The following is a 25794-nucleotide window of genomic DNA, read 5'->3' as shown; positions in this document are numbered from 1 at the left end:
GGAGGGACCTAGGGGGCACTATTGTTTGGAAGTGTTTACAGCATCAGTTACCCTTAATCCGGCCTTGTGTGCAATTACTATATCTAAAGCGCGAAAGCAGTCTAAAAAGCTGCAAACTCCAGCTATACTGAATATTTTAAAGACAAAGAAATATGATATGCCTATCATAAACATGGTAATCAACATACGATATTATCTCCCGTTTAGTGGAACTTCCACCATTTATTAAAGAGTTTATTGAAATAATTAGCGTGGATTTAAAACATTCTCTTCAATCTTGAGAAAATTACAATAAATTATACTAGTCTAGAACCGGCTTAAAAGCTACAGTACAGTTACAAGAAGAAAATTTAACTCCTGGAGACTTCTATGAAGTGTGGTTTGTTTGTAAAAGTGAAATATCGATAACGAAACGTCTGCTAACTCACAACATCATAGAATCAATAAACGCGAGAGAAAATAAATCTAAAAATGAAGTTTATCAATAAAGTGTTAACCATTTTGAGATACATTTTGTACGCTAGCCCGTCAAATACTGAGAATATTCAGTTAATGTTTTGTATGAATATATAATGGGCTTGTAAGATAGCGACAATGTTTCATCATTGATAATCAAACTTTAGAAACGTACAGTTTATTCAAATACAAAAACTTAATTTAATTGAAATGCATCACAAAATATTTACAGTGAACCATCTGTTTTAATTAGATTTTAAACACATGGCGACAATGTATAATTTATTTTAATAAACACCTACAATAAACATGTTTTCAAAGATATAGAAAGGAACATGTAATGTTCTTTTTAATGTGACTGACAAACAAAAGTTATGGATTTGTTAAACTGAAATAGCTCACAGTCCTACGCTGTATGTGTGACATCCTCCAGACAATCTTGTCTTGACGTCAGTGTCCACACTGTGTATGTCTGTCCTTTACAGTTCTTAAACTTGTTTCCAGATTGTAAGTATGCAATTTGATCTTAGCATCTTAACTAAAGGCAGTCTGAAAGTTCTTGTATTATAAGTACAAGTAATCAATAGGTCACTCTTTTATTTTATTTTGTGATAGGACAAATATTGGCTACAGTAACAGTTTAATTCAAATATGTATAATTTGTGAAACATTAAAGTTGTATATTTCATACTTTCATTGTTAGATAAAATTTGTTAAAACTGCAAGATGGACGGTACTAATATTTTGTTACACGCTTAAATATACCTTCAAGAAGTTAAAACAATGTATATAATTTTGTGTTATATTTAAATGACAAATATGCGAGTTATAGATCAAAACTTAGTATAGCGAACATAACAGCTTATTTGGATTGTAAACATACTGGAATTATAAAATGGTAAAGAAAAGGTAAGTATTATTGTTTATCATAATAAACTTGAAAGATAATTTCTAGGTTGTTTGTCAAGTCAATCAAATCCTTAATGGCATCTATATTCAAACGAAAACTCCAACAGTTTTACTGTATCAAGGTATTTTTACTTATGTGGAGGAGAATGGGACAGGGAGCCCTTCTGTTTTCGACCATTTTTTTCTTCTTTACTGGACAGAGGTCTATTGCCCTCCATGGATCCTGCCCTGGGTCAAGTAGGCAGATCTCTCTCTGTGGACGAGGATTCTAGCCACTGATAGACATGAACAAATGATCATTTTGCATCTTGAAGCTGGAGAAGGAGATGGACCCAAGGAAACGGCCAAACTCGAAGTCAAACGTTATGGTGCTTTTTTATATCTGATGCCTCTGACATTTTGCTTACTCTCAGTTTATTGAAATATATGTTCTTTTGTTTTTCTATATATTCTGTGTATTTGAGTGCATGATAAACATTTCTCACACACTGCTTAAACAAACACTGAAAATTTAATTAGTAAATATATATTTTCAACAGTATATGAATTAGGTTATGTATCAACACAAAACTTGATTTTACCCAATAACGTTGGAATTATCTATTTAATTAGAAAGGAAATAACTATTTTCTGCTACCTAAAGAATAGTATTAAAGCATCAATCAGTAACTTTTTAAGCTCATTTTTTGTTCAATACTTGACTCCATTTAGTCTTTTATGTGAAACAAAACATCTATTCTTATTGTTTGCTTAAAATATGTAAAAGAATCACAACATAACATACACTTGTAATTTACTGGTTCCCACAGTTTCAGTCGATTGAAATTGCATACTACCATACTGATCAGCTTACATTACATTATATAAATAAGTCAAGCTATACTTCAATGCAATTTTGAGTCATTGTTCAGACTTTACAGTTCAAATTTTTGCTGCATTTGAATTCAGTAACATTGTAATAATAATAAAAATTGTTATTTCAGAATGTTCTTAAATACTCAACTGTGAAAAATCATTACAGTTAATGAGACTATGTTTTTACATGTTCTGGTTATTAATGGATCTTATTTTAAACAATTTTCCTTGTTTTTACCTTCAGAGCAAGGATTGTATCAAACCAATTTACATCCAGGCATGTTTACTTCCAGCTACATCTTTGTGGTTATAAATTCCTCTAACTCTGTATTTCTGGATGAATTTTCTCTGAGAATAAAAAATAATATCTTGATATTATAAACATTAATTATTGATAAATTGATAATTATTGATATTTGAAAAATTGGAAACCTCATATGCTACTTCATCATTTTTCTGACCAATAAACTTCTTTCCACAAATACCTAATTAAGTGATTTATCTACTCTAAAGATACCAGGAAGTTTGATTAAAGTAAATACATCTTCATTTATTTAATTAAGGGGTAAACATATATCTGGGCAGTACTCCACCTTCACTGTTATTTTTTAGTATCCAGCTTCATACAGAAAATGCCATAAAAGACAATTGAAGGAAGAAACATTCAAGTCTATCAGTAATTACTTTGATGCTAATTACATTTCCATATGAAATGCACAAATGTATTTATTTTACAATATTGAAATGCAGCAATATTTCCTAACATGTGGCAGAATTCTTTATCTATGCAATCATCTAGTCTGAAAGTGCAATATTTTTACTGAATTACTTGTGATTTGGGATAGGATATGTAATTCCTGCATGATAGTGTGCACTAAAGAACAATATTTGTGGATGTTCGATTTATCTGCAGAATTGTAAAAGTGTGATATATCTACTAGACTACCTCTAGACTAAGTGTGGTAAATTATTTCCCATGTTTTATGCTTCACATTGCATATGTAGCTATTTTCATACAAGTGAATTGTACTATTAACATGGAAAAACAGGAATTTTACAAGAGTAATATTTAATTGAAGGAAACAATGGAGGTAAGTGTTTTTCATGAATAAAAAAATGTAATAATGGGAAAATTATTGAAATGTCACTTATGTCCTTGTTAAAAACCAATTATTATCAATAAAATTTATCAAACATATATATACATGTGAAAACAACTTTTAAATTCAAGATACTTTCTAGTCAGCTTGTCTTAATATTCATGCAAAACTAATATTAAAGTTTCTCTAGATACAATAGTTCTGAGATACTAAACATTATTTCTACTTGTATAAAATATTTTTAAAGGATTTTTTGCTTCCTTTAGACACCTTGGTCATACAGGGTTGAGTGATGGTTTTGGACACACAAATCAGAAAGTTGTGTGAAAACCCCAGATGACAAAGCCATGGTGTGACATGTAAAACGCTTTCATTTTTACATTGTTTGATTGTTTGGTGTTTGTTTGGTATAGTAATGCCACCAAAACGAAGTTGATTTTGGTAAGGACAAGTGACAACATATTCTGAAGCAAAATATTAATATATTCATAAGACAAGAATATACATTCCTTGTACATAATCTTCTATGCAAACAAAGGAATATAGAACAAGATGGGTAAATAAAACCATCCAGAAAGAGATCTGAAAGAGACCTATCTACCCAAACCATTATAACAAAATGTGGCACTTTGTAGTAGGCGAGAATTTACAAATAGAAATGCAAGTTTCAAAAGCTGGTTATCTAACTGGAAAAGCAACACAAGCCACATTTGCAGAAGTTACTTATTCAACCACCACATAATTCAAGCAAATGGAGAATATGAAGAATTTTCATGCTGCATACACTGAGAAATGAATTTCATAATATACATGTCTTAATGTACCAGCAAGGAGAAGTGTCAAGTTGTGGACATAGCATTCCTACAATGTAGCTTTTGTAATGGAAACTGTGCTACAGGGCTTGTGACAAGATGCATAATTGTTAGAGCAAATGTGATTGTAAGTGGTGAAGTTCACTGAATATGATATTTGTACAGGAGTATTTGAAATAAATTCCTATCTGTGTTGCAGTAGCAGGAATCAAAATATTCAATGACCCGCACCACTTGTAGTATAATATTACTCAAAAATTTTTTAAAATTTAATTATTACATACTGACTGATATTTTATTAATTTTAAATGCACAGTAAATTCAATAACAAAAACTTACTTTCCAAATTTCTTGCCTTCTTCTAATATTTACAATAGACATCAGCATTACTCTAGTGTCTAATCATTCTTAAAAGTTTACTTAAAATGCTATAAATCTAAACATTTGATCAAAGATCATAATACTCTCTCTAATACTTGAGGTTTGGTGAATAAATTTATCAGTATGTGTGACCACAACCCTATTTAAGAGCTTGTGATGTTACTAACATATACCAATGATAGAATATCTGTATGAAAATTTGTATTAAGAAACCTGCAATAATGGATAATCCTCCAAAATTTCCAAGAGGACCACCTTGACTGATGGCCTTTTCCTATGAAATAATAAACCAATTAAACTTCATATGCTGGGATCTTGATAATTGTCCAATAGTTCATTAGTGGTATTAAATGTGCATACTGTTTTTAACCAATAAGTTTGTTTGTTGTGAATTTCTTGCAAAGCTACTCGGGGGCTACCTGCATTAGCCGTCCCTAATTTAACAGTGTAAGACTAGAGGGAAGGCAGCTAGTCATCACCCCCAACCCCCAACTCCTGGGCTACTCTTTTTACCAATGAATAGTGGATTTGACCATCACATTATAATGCCCCCACAGCTGAAAGGGCAAGCATGTTTGGTGCGAGCGGGATTCGAACCCACTACCCTTGGATTACGAGTTGTATGCCTTAACACGCTTGGCCATGCCAGGCCTTTTAACCAATAAGAAAGAAATAGATAAATCCTTATTTTATGGGTGCATGCACACACACACACACACACACACACACTATTGAGTAACACTGGTGTAAAGGCATATAATATAATCAACATTAGATGTTTTAGACTTAAACTGTGATAAACACTTACTTTATTCACATATTAATGCATAAACGTCTTATAAAACATCTACTGCAACTAGACTAACTTTTTACATATGAGTGATTAATTATTTAGATGTATGCTAATTCTTAATCTGAAATACCTTCATTTACTTTGACTTCAAATATTTGATTTACCTTCTCACAATATCTATTTTAGTGTAATTCATCCAATCATTATGTTCTTATCTTTCGTTTTAGGCAAAATAACTGAATATTTTATAACAACTCCCTTAGATCTTCTACTCTTATACGTTTAGATACATTAATTAAAATTTATGTTTATTATTTTTATTTTTTTCATAAGGTTACCTTACCTATTTTTTCATAAATGAAATTGTTTTGTCTAGCTTTCTTCACTTAGTAGAATTAGTTTAGGAGCATTTACAAAATACATTGAAGCACAAAGAAATAACAGTAAAAGTCTAAAGTCAATCTTGTCCTGAAAAGTATCATTTTGTTTTTGTGCATGATTTATATAGAACATATTGTTAAAAAACAATTAAATATTTTTATGCACTGTATATACAAATGGTTTAACAATCTTGAACAAGGTAGATGTGGAGTCCATACTCATCAGTTCCTTGACAAATGGTGCCACCATGGACCCAATTCTAGCACAAATAGAGCTGGAGCCAACACCAACATTACGTACAACAGTTGGATACATTTCTGCAGAAAACACATAGGTAATAGCAAAAGAAGTAGAAATGCAGAACTTTCCAATCATAGCCAAGGTTATCTGCAACTAAAGAAGATCTTGAAAAAAATCATAAACTAATTGATATTCATTATATTTATAAAAAGATTGAACAAAATAATTCTTTACCATTTTCAGGTATGCTTCTTAAAAGACATAGTAATGTAACTATTCTACAACTGTTTATTAGAAGCCATTTTCAGTCTCTGTACCACAACATAAAGGACTGTCACCCATTTTCTAAAAAATTAGCAGCTTGTCATACTTACAGAGACAGAGAATTTAAAGTTTCTTCTGAATCTACTAATTTGAAACATAGATTACATAAAAAACACTGATAATGACAGTGAGTGTGTGTGTTTTCTTATAGCAGTGTCACATTGAGCTATCTGCTGAGTCTACTGAGGGGAATTGAGCCCCTGATTTTAGTTTTGTAAATCTGAAGACTTACTGCTATACCACCAGGGGACGATAATGATAGCAGTTATGATGTTGATGTAACTGAACATATAATACCAATAAAATACAATTCACTCTTTATCAAGCAATACAGAGGATTAAACATTATCAAAAGGAAGGACTGCATTTGAAACAGCAAATCCAAACCTCTGACGAATTATATTAGTTTGTTATAAACCTAAAAACAAGCCAAAACAAAAATAAATTAAAAACTGGTGCACTAATTAAAAAAGGTTCCAGGGTATAAGCTATAACATGGAATGTAAAAGGTACCCTACATTTTGAGGGTGACAATGAAAGTATGACCCACACTGCAGTGGGCATATACTATCAGTTTTAACCTTCATTTGCCAGTCTCACATAAAAGAAATAAAGTAAAGGAGTAACAACTGATATGAAAATAGAAATTAGGAGGGCAAGATTTGGGTGCTCAAGCCCACAATGTTCTACCCACATCTATGTTACCCTTCACTGCCTGCAGACAGTTATGGGAAAGTGACTAATCTCCAAAGTAAAGAAGAAGAAAAAAGAAAAAGAAAAATAAGAATAAGAAAAATAAGGTACTATCATTTGGGAATAAATAAATTAAAAACTTACCTCTTGAAGTCAGCATTCTGGCCCCTATTATGGAGAAAAGCACTAATTGGTAGTCCAGTAAACAAATTATGACAATATGATGTCACTGTCAGCCTATTAATTGTATTACTGGTATTGGCACAATTATGGCAACCTGAATACACTGTCAGACAACAAATCTATTGGTCCATCTCACCTATTTCATTCTCTAATCTAAATTAAAATTATTAATAAGTAAATTCAAAAACAAAAACTTAAGGCCAGCCCATATTACTCATATACTTACAAGCTTTACCTTAAATTCACTTAAATTTGCTGCTTCCACAACAACCAAAGGTAATCCATTTCAAACACCAACATCCAGTTTGAAAAATAACTCTTTTAGCTGAAAATGACTCTTACCCTGCCAAAATTTACATTTATTATGTTCACTAATCCTTCTATTCTCATTACCAAGTATGAAAAATGATAATGCATCAACATTGTCAATTCCCTTTACAGTCAAATTCACCTAAGTCTTTGTTTTTCAAGAAAAAACAGCTTAAGTGATTTCAGCCTCTCATTCATGAGAGTTCCTCCATCCCAGGCACTATTCTAGTAACTCTTTTCAACAATTCAATGTCTTTCCTAAGGTAGGAGCCCAAGACTGAACACAATATTCCAAATGTGGCATAACTATCCACCTATACAATTAAATTATAACCTCTTTAGAATTGTATTCAATATTTATGTAGAACCTAAAATAATATCTGCCTTGCCATTATCCTGTATTTATTATAGATCAAATTCATCTGCTACTTATTCACCATACTCGCTAAATGATCTAAATATTTCTGTCAACCCGGCATGACCAGCTGGTTAAGGCACTCGACTCACAATCCGAGGGTTGCCGGTTTGAATTGCCATTACACCAAACCTGCTCGCCATTTCAGCCATGGGGATGTCATGATGTTACGGTCAATCCCACTATTTGTTGGTAAAAGAGTGGTTCAAGAGTTGATGGTAAGTCAGTGGGGTAAGAGTGGGCTGTGGGTGGTAATGACTAGTTGCCTTCCCTCTAGTTTTACACTGCTAAATTAGGGGCAGCTAGAGTAGATAGCCCTCATGTAGCTTTGAGCAAAATTCATAAAAGACAAACAAAATACTTCTGTAAATCAGCAGCATTCTTTCTGCAACTAGCAACACCAAAGACTTTAATATCATCTGCAAATATAAGTACTTTTTTATTACTGACTATTCCTTCATCTGTGTCATTGATGTAAATCACAAATAGCAAAAGTCCGAAGACAGAGTACTTGTGATATTAACCCAGTTTGATTGAACTCCATTTGTGACAACCCTCTTCTATCTTCCATCCAGCCACTTTTCTGTACAATTTTGCTAACTTATCCACCACACATGTATAAATATTTTTTTTACAAGCCTATTATGTGTAATCTTGTCGAATGCTTTCTGAAAATCCAAAGATACCAAATCTACACACTTATCCTCACCAACACAAGCAATACTTTTTCAAAGAATATCAAAAGATTTGTAAGAGAAGATTTTACTTTAGTAAAACCATGTTGACTATCCAATAAAATTCTAAACTTTGTTAAATTACTTTGAAAAGCATCTTTTATCAGACTTTCAAAACATTTTCCACAAATAATGCAAGACTATTGGATATGTAATTACTGGATCAATTTTTACCACCTCCCTTAAAAAGAGAAGTTACATTATCTAACTTCTAATCCTCTGGTATCTGCCCACTATTCAAGAACTGGCAAAAAATAAGAGTAAGTGGCTCACACATTCAATCTTTAACCTTTTTAAAAACCCTTGAGGAAATATAATTGGTACATGAATCTTATTTTCTAAACTTCCCACTCTTTTCTTAACCAGATCAGAATTAATGCAGTCACCTTATTTACTCTCATTTCCATCTATCAATTGTTCAAGATCTGGAATACTGCTTAAATCCTCATAAGTAAAAAACAAAGAAAATGCATGATTTAATAACCTACCTATCTCTTTATCATCAGATACTAGCCTTCCTTAATCATCCCTCAACGTTCCTACCCCCATTTTAACATTTTTATTTACTCTTAATGTATTTAAAGAAATCCTTACTGTTAATTTTGTTTACATTTCAGTCAATTGTTCCTCATATATCCTTTTTGATGTCCTAATTTCCTGTTTCATGAACTTTCATGAACAATTCAATTTAAATTTCTTAAACTTATGATAATTTTCTTTAATTTTATCTGTTAATCTCTTTGTAAGCCAACTTGTTCTTTACTTGTTGCCTTTCTTTCTATAAAGAATATGTCTACTTTGAATACTTAAATATTTATCCTTGAACGTTTTCCACATCTAATCAGTGTCTCTAAATAATCCACAACAGTTTTTGTTGCATTACTTTATAATTTGGTTTATTGAAATTTGTAATTAAAACATAATTATTCCTGATCTCCACATGCAGCAAAATATTGAACCTAATAGACAAATAGAGCAATGATCACTTGCACTCAGGTGTTCCCCAGTTTCTACACTCTTGCTCATTTCCATATTTAAATATAAAAATAAATCTAAAATAGCATTGTTTCTAATAACCAATAAACCAAACAATTATCGACCGATCAGCCTGACCAGCTGTGTAGGCAAAATTCTCGAAAGAATAATAAGCAATAGACTCTCCACATTTTTGGAGAATAATGCAATATTACCAGAAGAACAAAACGGATTTAGAAAATATAGGCAAACAACAGATCACTTAATTAGGTTAACTAAAACAATAATAAACAGCTTTAATAATAAAGAATGCACTGTTGCTTGCTTCCTCGATACCGAGAAAGCATTCGACACTGTATGGCACAATGGTCTTCGGTTCCGTATGTACGAAATGGGACTACCGCGTGAAATTATTCGCTGGTTATCAAACTTTTTGGAAAATAGAAAATGTAGGGTAAACGTAGAGGAAACTTTCTCGGAGTTCTTCACTCCAGAAGCTGGAGTCCCTCAAGGAGGGGTGGTTAGCCCTATTCTCTTCATCATGTATGTAAGTAATATGCTACTAAAAGATCCAAACCATGGATACGCGTCTCAGTTCGCTGATGATGTAGCAATTTGGAAAAGTGCCCCTACACCAGAAATAGCAGCCGCCAACTTACAACCACAACTTAATAGATTATGTGAATATTGTGAAAAATATAGAATCAAAATAAATACAGCGAAGACGCAACTAGTAATATTTTCAAAATCTGCGAAATATCAAAAGGTTCAACCCCAAATCTATAAGAGTGGGGAACGCCTCCAGACTGCTACATCTGCAAAATTTTTAGGATTAACATATGATTCGAAACTTACATGGATAAAACATGTAAATAACATAAAAAGTAATATTTGGCGAAGAATACACTATGCTAGGAGTCTATCTGGTAAAAACTACGGAACAACACCAGAAAACATCATTAAAATATACAAGTCATACATTAGAGTTGTAATAGACTATGCAGCTCCTGCATGGATCAATGCATGTGTAAATCAAATTCAAACCAAACTCCAAACATCACAGAATACACTAATTACATTAGCATACAGAGTACCTAAAACCACTTCATCAAAGTTCATGCATAATTACTCAAATACACAAACAATACCAGATAGACTCCTACAGAGTACAATAAAATATTTTGATAAAAAATTGGCGAAAAAATGAGTGGTTATGCGAACTAGACAGGTATTGCATATATGATGAAGAGAGACCTGAACACCTTTTCCCGTTAAATCTATACATTAGATCATTAAGACAAAATCATTTAAAATAATAATAGTAGTATTAGAATATATATAAAATAAAACAGGCCACCTAGGACCTAGACTTATTAAATAATAATAATAGTAATAATAATAATAATAAAAAAAGAAGAATATAAATGGACATCGCCCTGAAAAGGACCAGACTAAATTTATGATATCACTCCAGCCATTCTGTATTTAAATCGAAATATATATTAATCTGGCCACTCCAACAAAGTTATGGAAGGAGGAAGAGATCGAGTGTACCTGACCCTCCCGGATACACACATAAATATACCCAAACACCAGAGAGACTAGACTAGACTAATAGGTTCCTTGACTAATTGGTGAAGGCGGCCATTTTGAACAGTTTCAAAAACATTTCCTATAAATATAAATATAAATGGACATTGCCCTGAAAAGGACCAGACTAAATTTATGATATCACTCCAGCCATTCTGTATTTAAATCGAAATATATATTAATCTGGCCACTCCAACAAAGTTATGGAAGGAGGAAGAGGTCGAGTGTACCTGACCCTCCCGGATATACACATAAATATACCCAAACACTAGAAAGACTAGACTAGACTAATAGGTTCCTTGACTGATTGGTGAAGAAGGCCATTTTGAACAGTTTCAAAAACATTTCCTAATATACATGACTAAAATTAGAATTACCCATAATCAACTTCATTGATAGTTGAAATATTAATCTCATTGTAAAGTTTCTCACTAATTTAATAAGTACCATTTGATGGTCTATAACAACTTCCCCCTAAAAGCAATTTTTCTTTATATCCACTAAAAGGAACATAAATGGGTTCAATCTCCTTGCTGTTATCTTTGATATCCTCAATTTCAACATGATATAACAACTCACATTTTACATATAAATCCACTCATCCTCCTCTTTAATATTAAAAATACAATAAAATACCCTGTAACCTTGTGTTTTAAAGAAACTTCTGTCATCAAAATCATATAAATTTAACCATGTTTCAAATATTCCCATTATATTAAAATCCTCCATTCCCACCAATACTCTAAAGTCATCTGTTTTACCTTTTACACTTCTAGTATGATAACAATAACAATTAAGCCTACACTAAACCTTTTTCTGCCTCTTATATTTTTGTAGTTAGTTGTTCCTGGCCCTCACCAATGCTTAATCCTAATTTAAAACTTCCTTTACAGCTAAATTAATAACTTTAAAAATTAGTCCAGCTTCTACCCTATTTAATTATTGTAAGCCATCCACTCTAAAAAGCTCTCTTCTTCCACTGATCTGATCCAACCAATTATGTGCTTAACCTCACATACCAACCTTAGCCTGGCATTTAGCTCTAGTGGCCTACTTACAACTTCATCCACACTAGTAATTATAGGCAGTATCGCTGACAAGATTAAGTTACTGCCTTTTCTTTTAATGCTTTTATCAACTCCTTATGCTTATCAATTAACTCCTCTGACCTACTTTTGCCTACATCATTAATCCCTACATGCACCACAAAAACGGCATCTCTATTAAACCCTTTTATCATAACGCCTGCTGTGTCAGTTATATCCTCCACCTATGCCCCAGGATATCATAATATGTTGTTGTTTCTTCCTATTTATCCCAGAAGATATTTTATCCACACGCCTTTTCATCCACACCCTTCTGTGATCCTTTTGTTCCCCTTCCCTTTTATAGTTTTTGAGACAGAAACTAAAAAGTGGCATTTCTTGTTCAAACGAATAAGGTCAATGCGACAAAACATTTGGAAAACAAAAGTTGGAAAGACAGGTTTGATATCGAAGACAAACAGAACTGTGCGCGGTAACGTAGATCAAATAACAGTAACAAAAAGGGAGGTTACACTTTACTCATTTTAGATAACTTTTTAAAAATCTTTCAAATGTAGGATAAAACGCATCCGTGTCACGAAATAATCCACGTTTGAGTGTTTCAATATCATAAAACTTAGATCGGTATCTGATAAAAGTCACTTACTTCAGCCTAATGTTAAGTTTTGCTGTGATCATTAACGTTAACTTTAGATTACGATCCTACCACGTCTTGCTAACGTTTGGACTGGTCTATTCGAGGATAAATTAAGGCCCCATAAATTATTTGTTTCAAATTTCGCGCAAACCTACATCAGAGCTAGCCGTCCCTAATTTAGCAGTGCAAGACCAGAGGAAAGACAGCTAGTCATCACCACCCACCGCTAACTCTTGAGCTACTCTTTTATAAACGAATAGCGGGATTGGTTGTGATATTATATGCCCCGATGGCTGAAAGGGCGAGCATGTTTGGTGCGAGGGAGATTCGAACCCGCGACCTTCGGATTACGAGTCGAGCACCTTAACCATCTGGCCGTACCAGGCCTCCCCATACATTATATCGAGTACATCAAGCTCTCGTTAACATACCAAAGAATGTTTACATGCACTTAAGGCTTTAACCACAAGGGAAAATTTAGCCAAATTATAAATATATATATATATAGTTGTGGTCCTCCCTATTCAGTCGTACCCTCAATTTTGTTTTCAATCCCATGAAGTACTGATTCAGATATGTAAAATATTCACCATAATAGCCTGTCTTTATATTTATTTAATGCACAGAAAATTCATAAAGTCTAGGCAGATATTAATTTTGTATTTTATTAACCATTCCAAACATATAAAGCACATAACATCAGAATTATAAAAAGAATGAAATTCTGAACCAAGTCAGTTCTCATGTTATAATCTCTATCTCCAGCTACTCGACACTGTAATGATAATTCCAAAATGTTTGTTAAAACATCACCTTCTCTACATTATTTAACAAACAAAATAACTAGCTACAATAAACAAATAACTCATTGTTCCCGTTAAAAGCAGAATTCCAATTATACTAAGTTAAATCAGAGCCATATGAAATTGATAGAGTTTTTAAAATATTAATAAACGCTAGTTAATTTTACAGAGGAGTGTATGCTTTGAGCAAAAGATCACTAGGGAAAACCTAAACATCGAATGTTTCTCTATATTTCACTAATATATTTGGGCTCGACATGGCCAGGTGGGTTAAGGCGTTCGACTCATAATCTGAGGGTCGCGGGTTCAAATCCCGGTCGCCAACTCTTGAGCTACTCTTTTGCCAACGAATAGTGGGACTCACCGTCACTTTATAACATTCCCACGGCTAAAAGGGCGAGCATGTTTGGTGCGACCGGGATTTGAACCCGCGACCCTCAGAATACGAGTCAAATGCCTTAACCCACCTGGCCCTAAATTATATCAAATCCCTCCGATTTGAATATGTCTAAATATTTATATACAATATTATCCAACTATATCAAAAATATTAGCTCTATTCGAGGCTAAATCATTGTTGCTTTTTTTCCTCCGTTTATGCAAGTAATTAATAAACGCCAATGAAAGTATCTTAACTTAAAGACTATGATGACATCTGTAGCACTTTTAAAAGTTTCTCACAAGAAATTGTCCGTCAGAACAGCGTTCACGCATTCATAGCTCATTGATAAGTAACATATAAAAGATTGCTTTACTGGTTAATTTAATATTCTAATATTTGAAATATTGCTTTTTTAAATTTTTAAAGTATTTTATAAAAAAATATGTATTATTTTACAAAATAAAATGTTTGTTAAGCACAAAACTCTAAAACGGTTTAAATATTTTGTGCCCGCAGCAGATTTCAAAACCTGATTTTATAATTGTTTATCTTCAGACTTATATCTGAGTAACTGGAATTAAATAAAATGTCTAAGTTAAAAATGACTGGTGGAAAAGTTGAGCTAAACATTATTAGTATGTCTTTCATACAAATATTTTATAACATTTAGCAACAATAACCTAAAAGGTTTGAGTTGAAAAGATATTTCAATAACTTTTTTTTTTTTATTAATAGTGAATGAGCGTGTGTTTGCTTTTTGTAGCAAAGCCACATCGGACTAACTGTTGTGTCTACCGAGAGAAATCGAACCATTGAATTGAGGGTTATAAATCCGAAGACTTACCGCTGTTCCAGCGGGTAACTGATAGGTAAGCAGACTAAAATTATATATATTACTGTTGTAAAAAATCACATACCATATAATACTTTAACGTAGAGCAGACTACATAACGCAGTGATAATATCCTAGAATAAGTTCATTATTTTAAAAAAACTTGCATACATCTCCGATTCGAAATGGATACAAGTTATACAAGTCTGCCACTGGTAACATTTAACTGTATCAATTTGAACCAAACATAGCATCTGAAGAAAATGATGACAAATGTATAATACGTTACAGTTAAGATCGAAGTTAAACAGACACTCTGAAAGGTCCTGCTGGGATAGCAGTACGTCTTTGAATATACAACGCTAAAATCTGAAGTTTGATTCCCCTTGGTGGACATAGCAGATAACCCGATGTGGCTTTCCTATAAGAAAAAAATACACAGAAATATCCACCTCGGACGAGGTGATTTCACTGAAGTTTCTATTTTGTACACATTGATAACTAGCTGTTCATCCGCCCCAAGAAATATAACTTAGATAGCGTCTGATTTTACTTTAATTCTAGCATTGTGTTCTATTCCTATCAATTCCAATTTATGTGATTCAAAATATGCTCTTACAAAGCAGAGCAGAGTCGAACCATATTTCGTTACGAATAAAAGCTTTTGTTGTTACCTGGTCCTTCGTAAAAAATAAAAATTTCCAATTTAAATCCGATGGTATGAAAGTTCCATTATAACAACAAATAGCTTTAACCATTCCATTATTCGCCCTGTAACGTTTGTTGTACTATATGTAAGCTTTCTGTTATAAATAAACAATTTTCAAGCACAAAGAAACTCTAATTTTAAATTTAGAACTAAGACAAAGTATATTAATTGAGATTTAGTTGCAGACGTAATTAGTGAATTCTCCGAGTTTATTCTGTTCGTAACATTTTATTATTCAATATACTTCCCAATATGCTGAAATATTTGGTAGGAGTGAAGTTACAGAATACACGGAAGTGCATTGAACAATAAAATGCTAAGAACAAAAGAAAATTTTAATAAACAAACTACGTCCACAACAAATAGACAACCAATCTGGTTCGATTTTACTTGTGACGTTATAATTGAAATATTTGTGATAATTTATAACCGAAAGCTAGAATGAACTACTGCAAATTTTATAGGGCGTACACCACTTTCAGACACTCAACATGGGTGATTTTACAAAGCGTAATGTTTGCTTGTTGACATTTGTTTAATTAGAAAGGAAACATTTTCCCATGCAAAAGAAATGTTGCAACATCAACATTAATGCATTTAAATATTCCTGTGTAGCACAGATACATTTAATCATTCATCTAAAACAAAAGCACAGATTTTACTGTGTACTAAAAATATGTAGTAGAAACATAAAATTAATACTTACAATTCGTTAAAATTCTCAAATTTCAGCAGTAATTACAAATGCACCTTCTTGGTTAGCTCATATTATGTTACACATAAACATTTAGAAATACTTCAATGTAATTTGATGAGTTCTCTAGCGTTAGGCTTAAAGATTAAAATAACAGCAGAAAAGTTTAAAAAATAATATATATTTTATTATTAAAATATTCTGGAAGTTGAATACCACACAAGTTGTCGGTACGTTATTATCATAAGAAAAAAGATTAGAATATATAATGTTTCAAATGCTTCTAAATACATATGTGGGAAAAGTAGTTATGATTTAACAACACTTCTATTTTACAGGTTTTGGGTATTAATGAACTTTATTCTGAACATAATTTTCCTTCTCTACGCTTTCAGGGTGAAAGTTGTCTCGAACTCTTTTACATCCAACCACGTTTACTTTCAGCTATAAATTTGCTGCGGTATATTCCTCCTGTTCTGGATGTTTAGATGATTCGTTTCTGAAGATAACAAATGTTTTAACATTAAAAATATTATTATTTAATAAATGCAATTGGAACGTATGCTAATTCATCATTTTTGTAACTGATAATTTATACCAAAAATACTTAATAAAACGTGTAAGAGATTTGCTCTTATGCATTTATTTTAGTGCCTGCGTTTGTTTCAGTGTAATTTTCGTTTTGCCTATGGCATACATTGTTGGCTGTGTATTGCGCAAGTCTCGCCTCCTTTCGGAGTTTGTAGAAGATTCTTGAAAGTAAAAATCAACAATATATTTTTTTACGAAAACGCCCTAAAACAATGTTGAAATTTCTACAAACTCGCGTGATTCTTATTGAAATAGGCTAGCCGAGAGACGAAAGATTATTATTATCGGACAGCTACAGTTAGTATGTTATAGGCCAAGGAAACTATAATTTTGATTGAAGACTATTGAAGATTTCGAACATTACAAAACGTTTAACTTCAGTAAATAATTTTGAACGTTAGTATTTCTACGAGAACATTAGATATTATCGTCAGCGAAAGTGTGCGAGTACTCCAAGCTAGCTAGCCGTTTACAGGTGCATCAACAAAGAATTAATTTGCTCTCCGTAAACGTCGATAAAAGATTCAGTTTTATACCAGATAGAAGACTCAGTATAGTTTGTGAGTTTGTAAAACTTTTGTATATAGACCATTATTTGTAATAACTATTAGTAATAACCGTTATTATAAATTTTATTGTTTTTGTTTGTTTCTATATTAAAATACATTTGTGTTAAAAAAAAAACTTGTGTGTATCAGTAATGTTGGCAAATATCATAAATTTGATACATATTAACATTTAATTAACTTCTAAATTCAAATTTCCTGTTATTTGATAAAGTAATACATATTGTATGTAACATAATAAAGCGGAGACTGGTCTGAAATAAATAATAATATGTAACAAATATTTACCTAATCAACAGAAACACATTAAATATTTACAAACATTGTTATTTTTGTCAACATTATTTTGAATTCCCAAAGTAGTTCTAATGAAAATAGCTGTCTGTTGAAAAGCGCTGATTGTTATCGAGATTATAAACAGATTTTCGTTTATTTACGTATGGGATTAATAATTATCACATACACTTCTGTGCATCACTTGTAACGCATTTAATATTATTTTAATATCTATGTTTGTTTCAGTTTCATATATATTTAGAAATGTATAACTTATATTGTTAAATGTGTATTGCGTAAGTCTCGCACTCTCTCTAAACCTATAGATAATTCGCAAGAGTAAGAATGAACAATATGTTTTACGAAACCATCATCGTATCTTAAAATATTGTTGAGCCAATTGAACTTTCTAGAACATCACCTAAAGATTATAAACCAACGCGTCAACAGACAGTAAGAGAATTTTGTTGGATTGCTACGGTCAATATATTATAATCCTTGGAAGCTATAATTATGATAAACGCTTCTCAGTCAAAAAACTACAGATATTTAACCAAGAACGTTTATAGCTTTTGAACATTACAAGCCATTCAACTTCAGAAAATTAACTTTGGACATGAGTATTTCCACGACATTGTATAACTTCGGTGTTGATAAACTTACGTGTGTCTGTGAAACAACTAGGTCGCTTTGCTGTGAAGTTAACTGTAGATGTGTATCAACATAGGATTAATTCGTTCTCCATAAAACTTCAATGAAAGTTTCAGTTCCAGATCAGAAAGAAGACTCAGTAAAATTTGTAAGTTTATAAAATTTTTGTATATAAATCATTATTTGTAATAACCATTGCTATCAATTGTATTATTATTATTATTTGTATATTAAAATATATTTGTGTTAAGACAGAAAATTGCGTGTATCAGTGCTCTTGGCAGTTATCATAAATCTGTTACATATCGACATTCAATTAAGTACTAAATTAAAATTAAAATCTGCGGCTATTTCAAATCGTAATGCTTTAACATACTTAACATAATAAATCAGAGACTTGTCCGGGATAAATTATAGTACCGAGCACACTCCACCCTGAGTGTTAAATTCCAGTAACCAGCTTCGTATGGTAAAATCCGTACGAGACCAATAAGGTAAGAAGAGTTAAAACCTATCAGTAATTATTCTGATGTTAATAACAATTTCACATAAAAAGCAACAAGAAAATACATATCACCATCTCCCATTACAAAAGTATTTCGTAACATACAGCGATGCTCATTTGTAAAATTATAAAAATGTTTGATGTAAGTACATAATTTCTGCTTGGTAATATGTTCTAAAGAGCAATAATTGTAGACGTTACTTATAGCTACAGAATTGTGAAAGTACAAAATTACCTGTATGAAAGTTTGATTTATATCTGTATGTGCAACGGCATGTGAGTTGAACGTGTCTATTGAATTACCTATAGCCAAAGTGTGGTAATTCTTCGTGATTTCATGTGGAAGAATCAGGTGTTTGTGTGTATAGAAGTGACATATTACATAAGAAGGAATTTTTGAAGTCAATTTTTTCGTAAACAAAGAAACACTTTGTAATAATAATAAGAATTAATAAAGTATAATTTAAATAATCTCTTGCTAAAAACCAGTTATTAGCACAAAAATTAATCGCACGTACGAATGACTAACCTTTCTAGTTCAAAATTCTTCCCGGTCAGCTTGTCCCAGTATTCCCTTAAAACGTTAGAGGTGTAGTTCTTCCTGCAGAAAATGTTTGTTTATAATGATTTCTGCTTCCTTTAGATGCATTGGTCATATAGAAAGTTGCGTATATCATATTAAAACAATTTAAATCACGGAAATCAGAAAAACCCATGATAACAACAGCTGACAAAGCTTCCGCTGAAGGCATATAACAAACCTGCATTTGACATTTTTTGGTGTTTTGTAGGTAGCGGATGTTGTTAAACATTAAGCGTTTTTTGAAAGGTATGTAATACCACTTTCTGACGTCAGACATTTCTGCTTTCAAATCGTGAAGATTTTTTTTTTTCTGATTGGAAGTTTAGTACTTCCAAGACAGGTATATATATCGCTGCCACTTGATACGCTTGGAAAACAATGGAATCTGAATAAAGTTGAGGTTCCATGACCATCGAAAAAGAGACCTGAGAAAAGTCGTATCCAAGTCGTACAAGGATAAATTGTGGTGCTTTTTTTTTCAGTTTAGAACTTACGAACACAAAAGTCAATATGAAAAGCCAGGCAGCAGTAGACGGTTCTCTGTCTTGAAAATCTACACAACTTAATTTTACATAAGCTGCATTTACAGCATATCCTCTCAACGACAGCATACCTCAAGCAATTAGATAATGAAAAGAGTATTAATGCTATTCCATACGAAGCTTTATGGATTTATATGTGATCAGAATATTGAAAAGTACGACAGAAAACCGTAGTCTTCTTATATTAAATAGATTACACTATGTAACACAAAATTTGTTTCTGGATAGTATGTGTTATTTCTTAATTCCTCATGTTGTAAAAGTACAGAAAAATGGCCATTATTTTCTTCAAACTTTGCTTTTGTGACATGGATAATGAAATTTAGAAATTAACATATTTTCTATGTAACGGGCAAACTTGCACATTTTCATTTACATAAGGTCTGAATAAAACAACATATGAATCAAAATTTACATGTATTTATACTAAAGTTATACGAAAATGTTTAGAAGTGAGTAGTTTTTCGAGATTTGCGACTGTAATGTAAATCACTTTCACGTATCAGCCCTCAAACATCCCATCATGTTTTCGTTATATGCCCCAGGTCACAAAAGTAAAGTTTGAAGAGAAAAATAGGTCTTGTCCATTTACTTTAGGCATAAGCAATTGGGAAATAACACTTTGTGCTCAGGAACAAAAAAAAGTAAAACTTTTGTTGCATAGTGTTATGAATAGTCAGAGGTAAAAGTAGCGCAATGTGAAGCCTTCTGAAATGGAAATTACTTTAGAAGACTATTGTCAAGATCCACAGTTTTCAAAGAGAGCATGAACAGACGAAGCAACGTAAGCTGTAATGTTATGGAGAATCTACCAAAGTGTTTTAGTATAATGTACTCAACCTCTGTACATGATAATTTGAAATGGGTTCTTGTCAGAATTATAATAGTATAGATCAAACCATGCCAACGCTCTAAACATCGGCAATCTAAAGTTGCTGAAAAACTAGAAAATACTCCTTTTATTTAACAGTTCAGAAGTTAGTGATATTTTGTCAACTTTTATAACTTTTCATGTAGAGTAAATTAAACAATAACACAAACTTACTTCCCAAACTCCTCGCCTTCTTCTAGAGTATCAGGTAATGGTTTATTTTTGGTTTCTGGTAAAAGTAAAACTAAGAGTCCTGCTGCAATGGATAATCCTCCAAAAATTCCTAGAGGAACACCTTGACTGGTGGCTTTTTCCTATGAAATGATAAATCTCTTAAACTTCATATGCTGGAATAATTTTTATAATTGTCCAATAGTTCATTAAGAAACTGGTGGATCAGTCAGGAGTGGTGTTCAACGTGCGTCCTGTTTTATATCAGTAAGAAATATATTTTGTTTGTTTAAGAGTAAAGCTACGTAAGCTATCTGCTGTGCCCACCGTGGGGAACTGAACCACAGATTTTAGAGTTGTAAATGCTTAAACTTATCGCTGTTCGAATGGGAAACCAATAGGAAGAGGGAAACAGTGAATGAATACAGTATTATAACAAAATATAATTCCAAATAAACACTTTATTTCATCAGTTTCTATACGTTTACATTACAAATATGTCTTCTTGTAACAGTTAAACGTGACTTAGCTCTATGCATATAGATTTACATAAAAATTGTTTTGTTTTTTTAACCCCCTTAATTTAATATTGCTTTTTAGCGTTCTACTAACATATCGATTCAGTTATCATACAAGAGCAGTTTCTCAGATCAATCATTTTTTATTACAAAGTTTAAAATTAGTTCATGTGTTTAGGCAAATAATGAGAAAAAGCAAAGAGTGGTTCCAATTCAAAGTGGTTAGGTATGGGTCTGGCGAATGTTTTCATCATAATATTGGTATAAATCACAGAACAAAACAAGTAACAGTGTTTTAAAGTGTATTTTATATCCTGATTCTGCACAAACGCTATTAAGTAACATTGTAGGATAAAAATATAATACAAACAGATTAGATATTTTAGACATAACGCCGATGAATTCTTACTTTCTGAAATATTAATGTGAAAATCTTTGACAAATACTGATCACAACAAGGCTAAAAGTTTTACATATAAGACTAATCAATTATAATTTCACACATACGTCGATGCTTAATTTGAAATACTTTCATTTACTTTGAATTTAAGTATTAGATCTACATTTTCGTAATCTTTATTTTAGAATAACTCATCTGACATGGACTATTTTAGAATAACTCAGTTTTTCTTCTCTTAAAGTCTGTTTTATAAACAATAATTAAATCTTCTTTTATTTATCGTTTTTCACTCAATATTTTCTTGTCTACTTTTTCTTATTTTTCTTCTTAGACAAAATCATTTAATATACTTTTTATTATTTGAATTCAGTGTAGGGTAAAAATATTTGGAAGCAGAGTGAAACATAGTAAAGGGTTAAATTTATTGTTGTCCTGTTAGTTGAGTTAATACAACTGTCTGAAAATGTTTTGCTTTCTCTTGCTGGATTTATATCAATTGATTGTTAGAAAAAACAAAAAAATTACACACTGTATATAGTTAAATAATCTTGAACAAAGTAGATGTGGAATTCAGACTCACCAGTTCCTTGACAAATGGTGCCACCATGGACCCAATTCTAGCACAAGTAGAACTGGAGCCAACACCAACATTACGTACAACAGTTGGATAAATTTCTGCAGAAAATACGTAGATGATGGCAAAAGAAGAAGAAATACAGAATTTTCCAGTCATAGCCAAGGTTATTCGCAACCAAAGAAGATCTTGAAAAAATCATAAGCTAATTGATATTTATTATATTCAAGATCTTTTTTGAAAAAAGTAAAAGTTCTTTGAAATTGCCAATATTTAGAACAACACATCGCTTTTCAAAATTCAACCACATGTTTTAGATAGGGAATAATAGAGTTACTACACAAATATTATTAAAACAACAAATCAAATTTTACCAAAGTAATAATCTTTTAAAATTAGAGTTTAAATATAAGTCTCAAAACATCATTTCGTTTCGCAATAGATTCAAAAACTTAAATCAACTTTAGAGAAATTTGCAGGAGTAAATAAATATTCTATAGATTAAATGAATAATTATATATTTCTTGTTAAAAATTTACTTACTACATTAAAAGTTTTCTTACAATGGCATTCATTAGAGTGAAATGATTGGTGGAAAGGGTTTTCTTGGTCAAAAAGTCTACGTCACAGAAAATAATTAAAATACAAAGTTTCCTCACTTAAAGATTTGACTAATTAAGGGGTTTTAACAGAATGTATTCTCTAGACTAGAGAGTTTTATTGAAATCAATTAACTTCATCAGAAAAATTGCTTGAAATATTTAACATTTGAAAGAGGATGATGTTTTTTTCAGTATAAAAACAGTAGATAAAAAAGTATATATTAAAAACAGTAGATATTAAAAAAGGGGGTTCACTATACTATAAGGTTTTCTTGAAAGGAATTTTGTATATTAATTCCAAAACAGATTTAAAAGAAATTTTTATATCTTGTACAAGTATATATACTAAAATATGTAATTGGTTATAGTGGTTTTCAAAAGATTAATTAATTCATTATAAAAATAATTTACAAGAGTAAACGTTCTTGTACACTGAGTTTTACTGAATTAATTTTTTTTGAAAATATTTACTGGAAATACATTAAAATATTTATAAGAAAAGAATTCGCTAAAGAGACCAAGAAGGAATTTTCACTATATTAAATATGGAGTATCGTTATTTTAAATAGTTTTCCTTTTAGACATTTCTAGCTTAACATTTTAAAAAAGTGTTTTAATATATTATGTTAAAATAAGATTAACTTTATGAAATAGTCGAGATCATACCGTCTTGTATAAGGATGGTGAGAAAACATGCTAAACCACCAATGACCATGGTAACCGTCAATGGAATACGACGTCCAAGGTACTTAATGGCAAATACCGAAGCTCCATAAGAAGGAAACTCCACTGCTCCAGCAATGAAAAAGTTAATAAATGGATTACCACCAAGATTACTTGTGTTCAGGGATAAACCATAGTAGACAAAGGAGTTCACAAACCTAGAGAGAAAGTCAGTTGAGGACATAACTTTAACTAATACCTCGATGCTGTTTTCATAAATTAAGCCTTTTTGTTTCTTTGAACCTCAACCAATCATGTAACCTTTTGTGAAATAAACAAAATTAATTTTTATTACTAACAATAAACATTATCATATAAAGTAAATTGTTTACTGAACACCAAGTTTCAACAGCTTTGTCTAAATATTTAAATATTATTTAGATATTTAACTCAAGTAGTTGTAGCCAGATGTATTCATAAAAATCTTTGAGATCCGGGGAATATTGTTTACTCCTCGCACAGAAATTTCAACGTAAGATTTTAATCCTGCCATAATCTTACAACTTTAAAATTACACGTAATAAATGTAATTGTAATGCTAGCTTGTGCCTTGTGGGTTATTAATGTTCATTAATAACAAGTGGTTCTTGTTTCCGTGTTACTTATATACATTTCTGGGTATAAATCGCAAACATTCTGTTAAAAGATGACACGATACATTTCCAACGACAGAACGTAATGACATTAGTTAATATATACCAATGTGACTTACATTATAACTATCACGATAAAGTAAAACCGTGTTTACCGTGTATATTATTATTTACAACAGTAATGTCATACACCGACAACTGAATTTACACTGTAACGCGTCTAAGATTTAGTACGTTGGGTATATTTTTAGTAAAGTAATTACATGAGTGATTGTTTTAAATGTAGGTGTAAGGAACATCAATAAGGTTAAGAGGTGCGACCAGCCTCTGGTTTCATTATCTTGGAATTTAGGGATTGCATCACTTTAAGTCATTAGAAAATTATCGAAATGAGCAACCTGTTTTTTGTTCACCTCTTATGAAGACTACAAGACTCCCTAAGATTAAGAAGTATTATAACCTGATATAAACAGGTGTGTACCAGGTCATAAAGAAAAGAACCTATTCGAAGTTGCTTTGAGACAGGAATTCAACAAGAGAGAAAGAAGACCATAAGTGATATACTATCAGCAATAAACCAAACCTTGTTCTAAATCAGTGTATTGTGTATTACAGTAATAAACAGTAATTTGTTATGTTTACATTGGCACATTGATATGTGTCAATTTGTGAGAGAAGTACGTACAACCTAAATAACGTGAATCGGCATAAAAACATAAAACATAATACAAATGTGTAGTGCGTACTGGAGGAATTTACACATTTTGATAAAAGTTAACAAAGAACGACCTTTACGTTCCAGATAAATATAAAATAATATATTTTCATGTATCTGGAGTGTAAAGGTCGTTTTTTCTTAACTTTTATCAAAATGTAACATGATCTTAACACAGTGACGTGAAAGCATTCCGTAATACCGTTGTAGAAAAAGTATGCCATCACGTTTAAAATAAGAAACAAGTATAAATACCATAACTTTCATCAGTTGAATATAATTAAATATATTTAATTATCATTGTCTTTTTAAAGAGAAAATAAATGCAACTAGACTCCCTGTTGTCCAATAGGGACAACTTCAAATGTACTAAGCCCCTTTTTATACGTTTTACATAAGTTTCACGAAATACCTTTTTTCCAAGAAGGTTGAATAAAATATCATTTTCTCATTAATAACTAGAAGGCAAATTGCTGCCCAAGGGTACATACACTGAGAAGAGCAAGATGGCCACATGTAATACTGAAATGGAAGAACTCAAAGGGCCCTTGATTTGATCTCAGGTAGCTTGAGGTATAAGTAATATATATCGAAATTGTGATTAGATCCACAGAATCACAAAAATTCTGAAATGTGATGGTTGGCACAGGCAGGTATCTT

The 25794-nt window shown here is 31.6% G+C and overlaps 1 protein-coding gene across 4 annotated transcripts in view; it reads right to left on the bottom strand.

Annotated features, from left to right (window-relative positions):
- The window catches only part of LOC143239251 (organic cation transporter protein-like), a 53631-nt gene that overhangs the window by 4589 nt on the left and 23248 nt on the right, over positions 1-25794 (bottom strand). Inside the window, exons 8-12 of one of the 4 annotated variants that reach the window (XR_013021079.1) lie at positions 23770-23984; positions 22508-22689; positions 21013-21152; positions 19372-19443; positions 2459-2568 (exon numbers count right to left, since the gene is read on the bottom strand). Coding sequence is in view for 3 of the 4 variants with exons in the window: in XM_076480159.1 (XP_076336274.1) it covers positions 2514-2568; positions 19372-19443; positions 21013-21152; positions 22508-22689; positions 23770-23984 (664 nt within the window). In the remaining variant the exon portion in view is untranslated. Of the gene's footprint in view, positions 1-1415; positions 2569-16418; positions 16753-18826; positions 18849-19371; positions 19444-21012; positions 21153-22507; positions 22690-23769; positions 23985-25794 lie in introns of those variants that run through there. The other 3 variants (XM_076480159.1, XM_076480158.1, XM_076480160.1) reach the window with 3 other exon arrangements.

Source organism: Tachypleus tridentatus, chromosome 13, assembly GCF_004210375.1.
Source record: "Tachypleus tridentatus isolate NWPU-2018 chromosome 13, ASM421037v1, whole genome shotgun sequence".
Lineage (NCBI taxonomy): Eukaryota > Metazoa > Arthropoda > Merostomata > Xiphosura > Limulidae > Tachypleus > Tachypleus tridentatus.
This window is presented reverse-complemented; position numbering and strand designations above follow the sequence as displayed.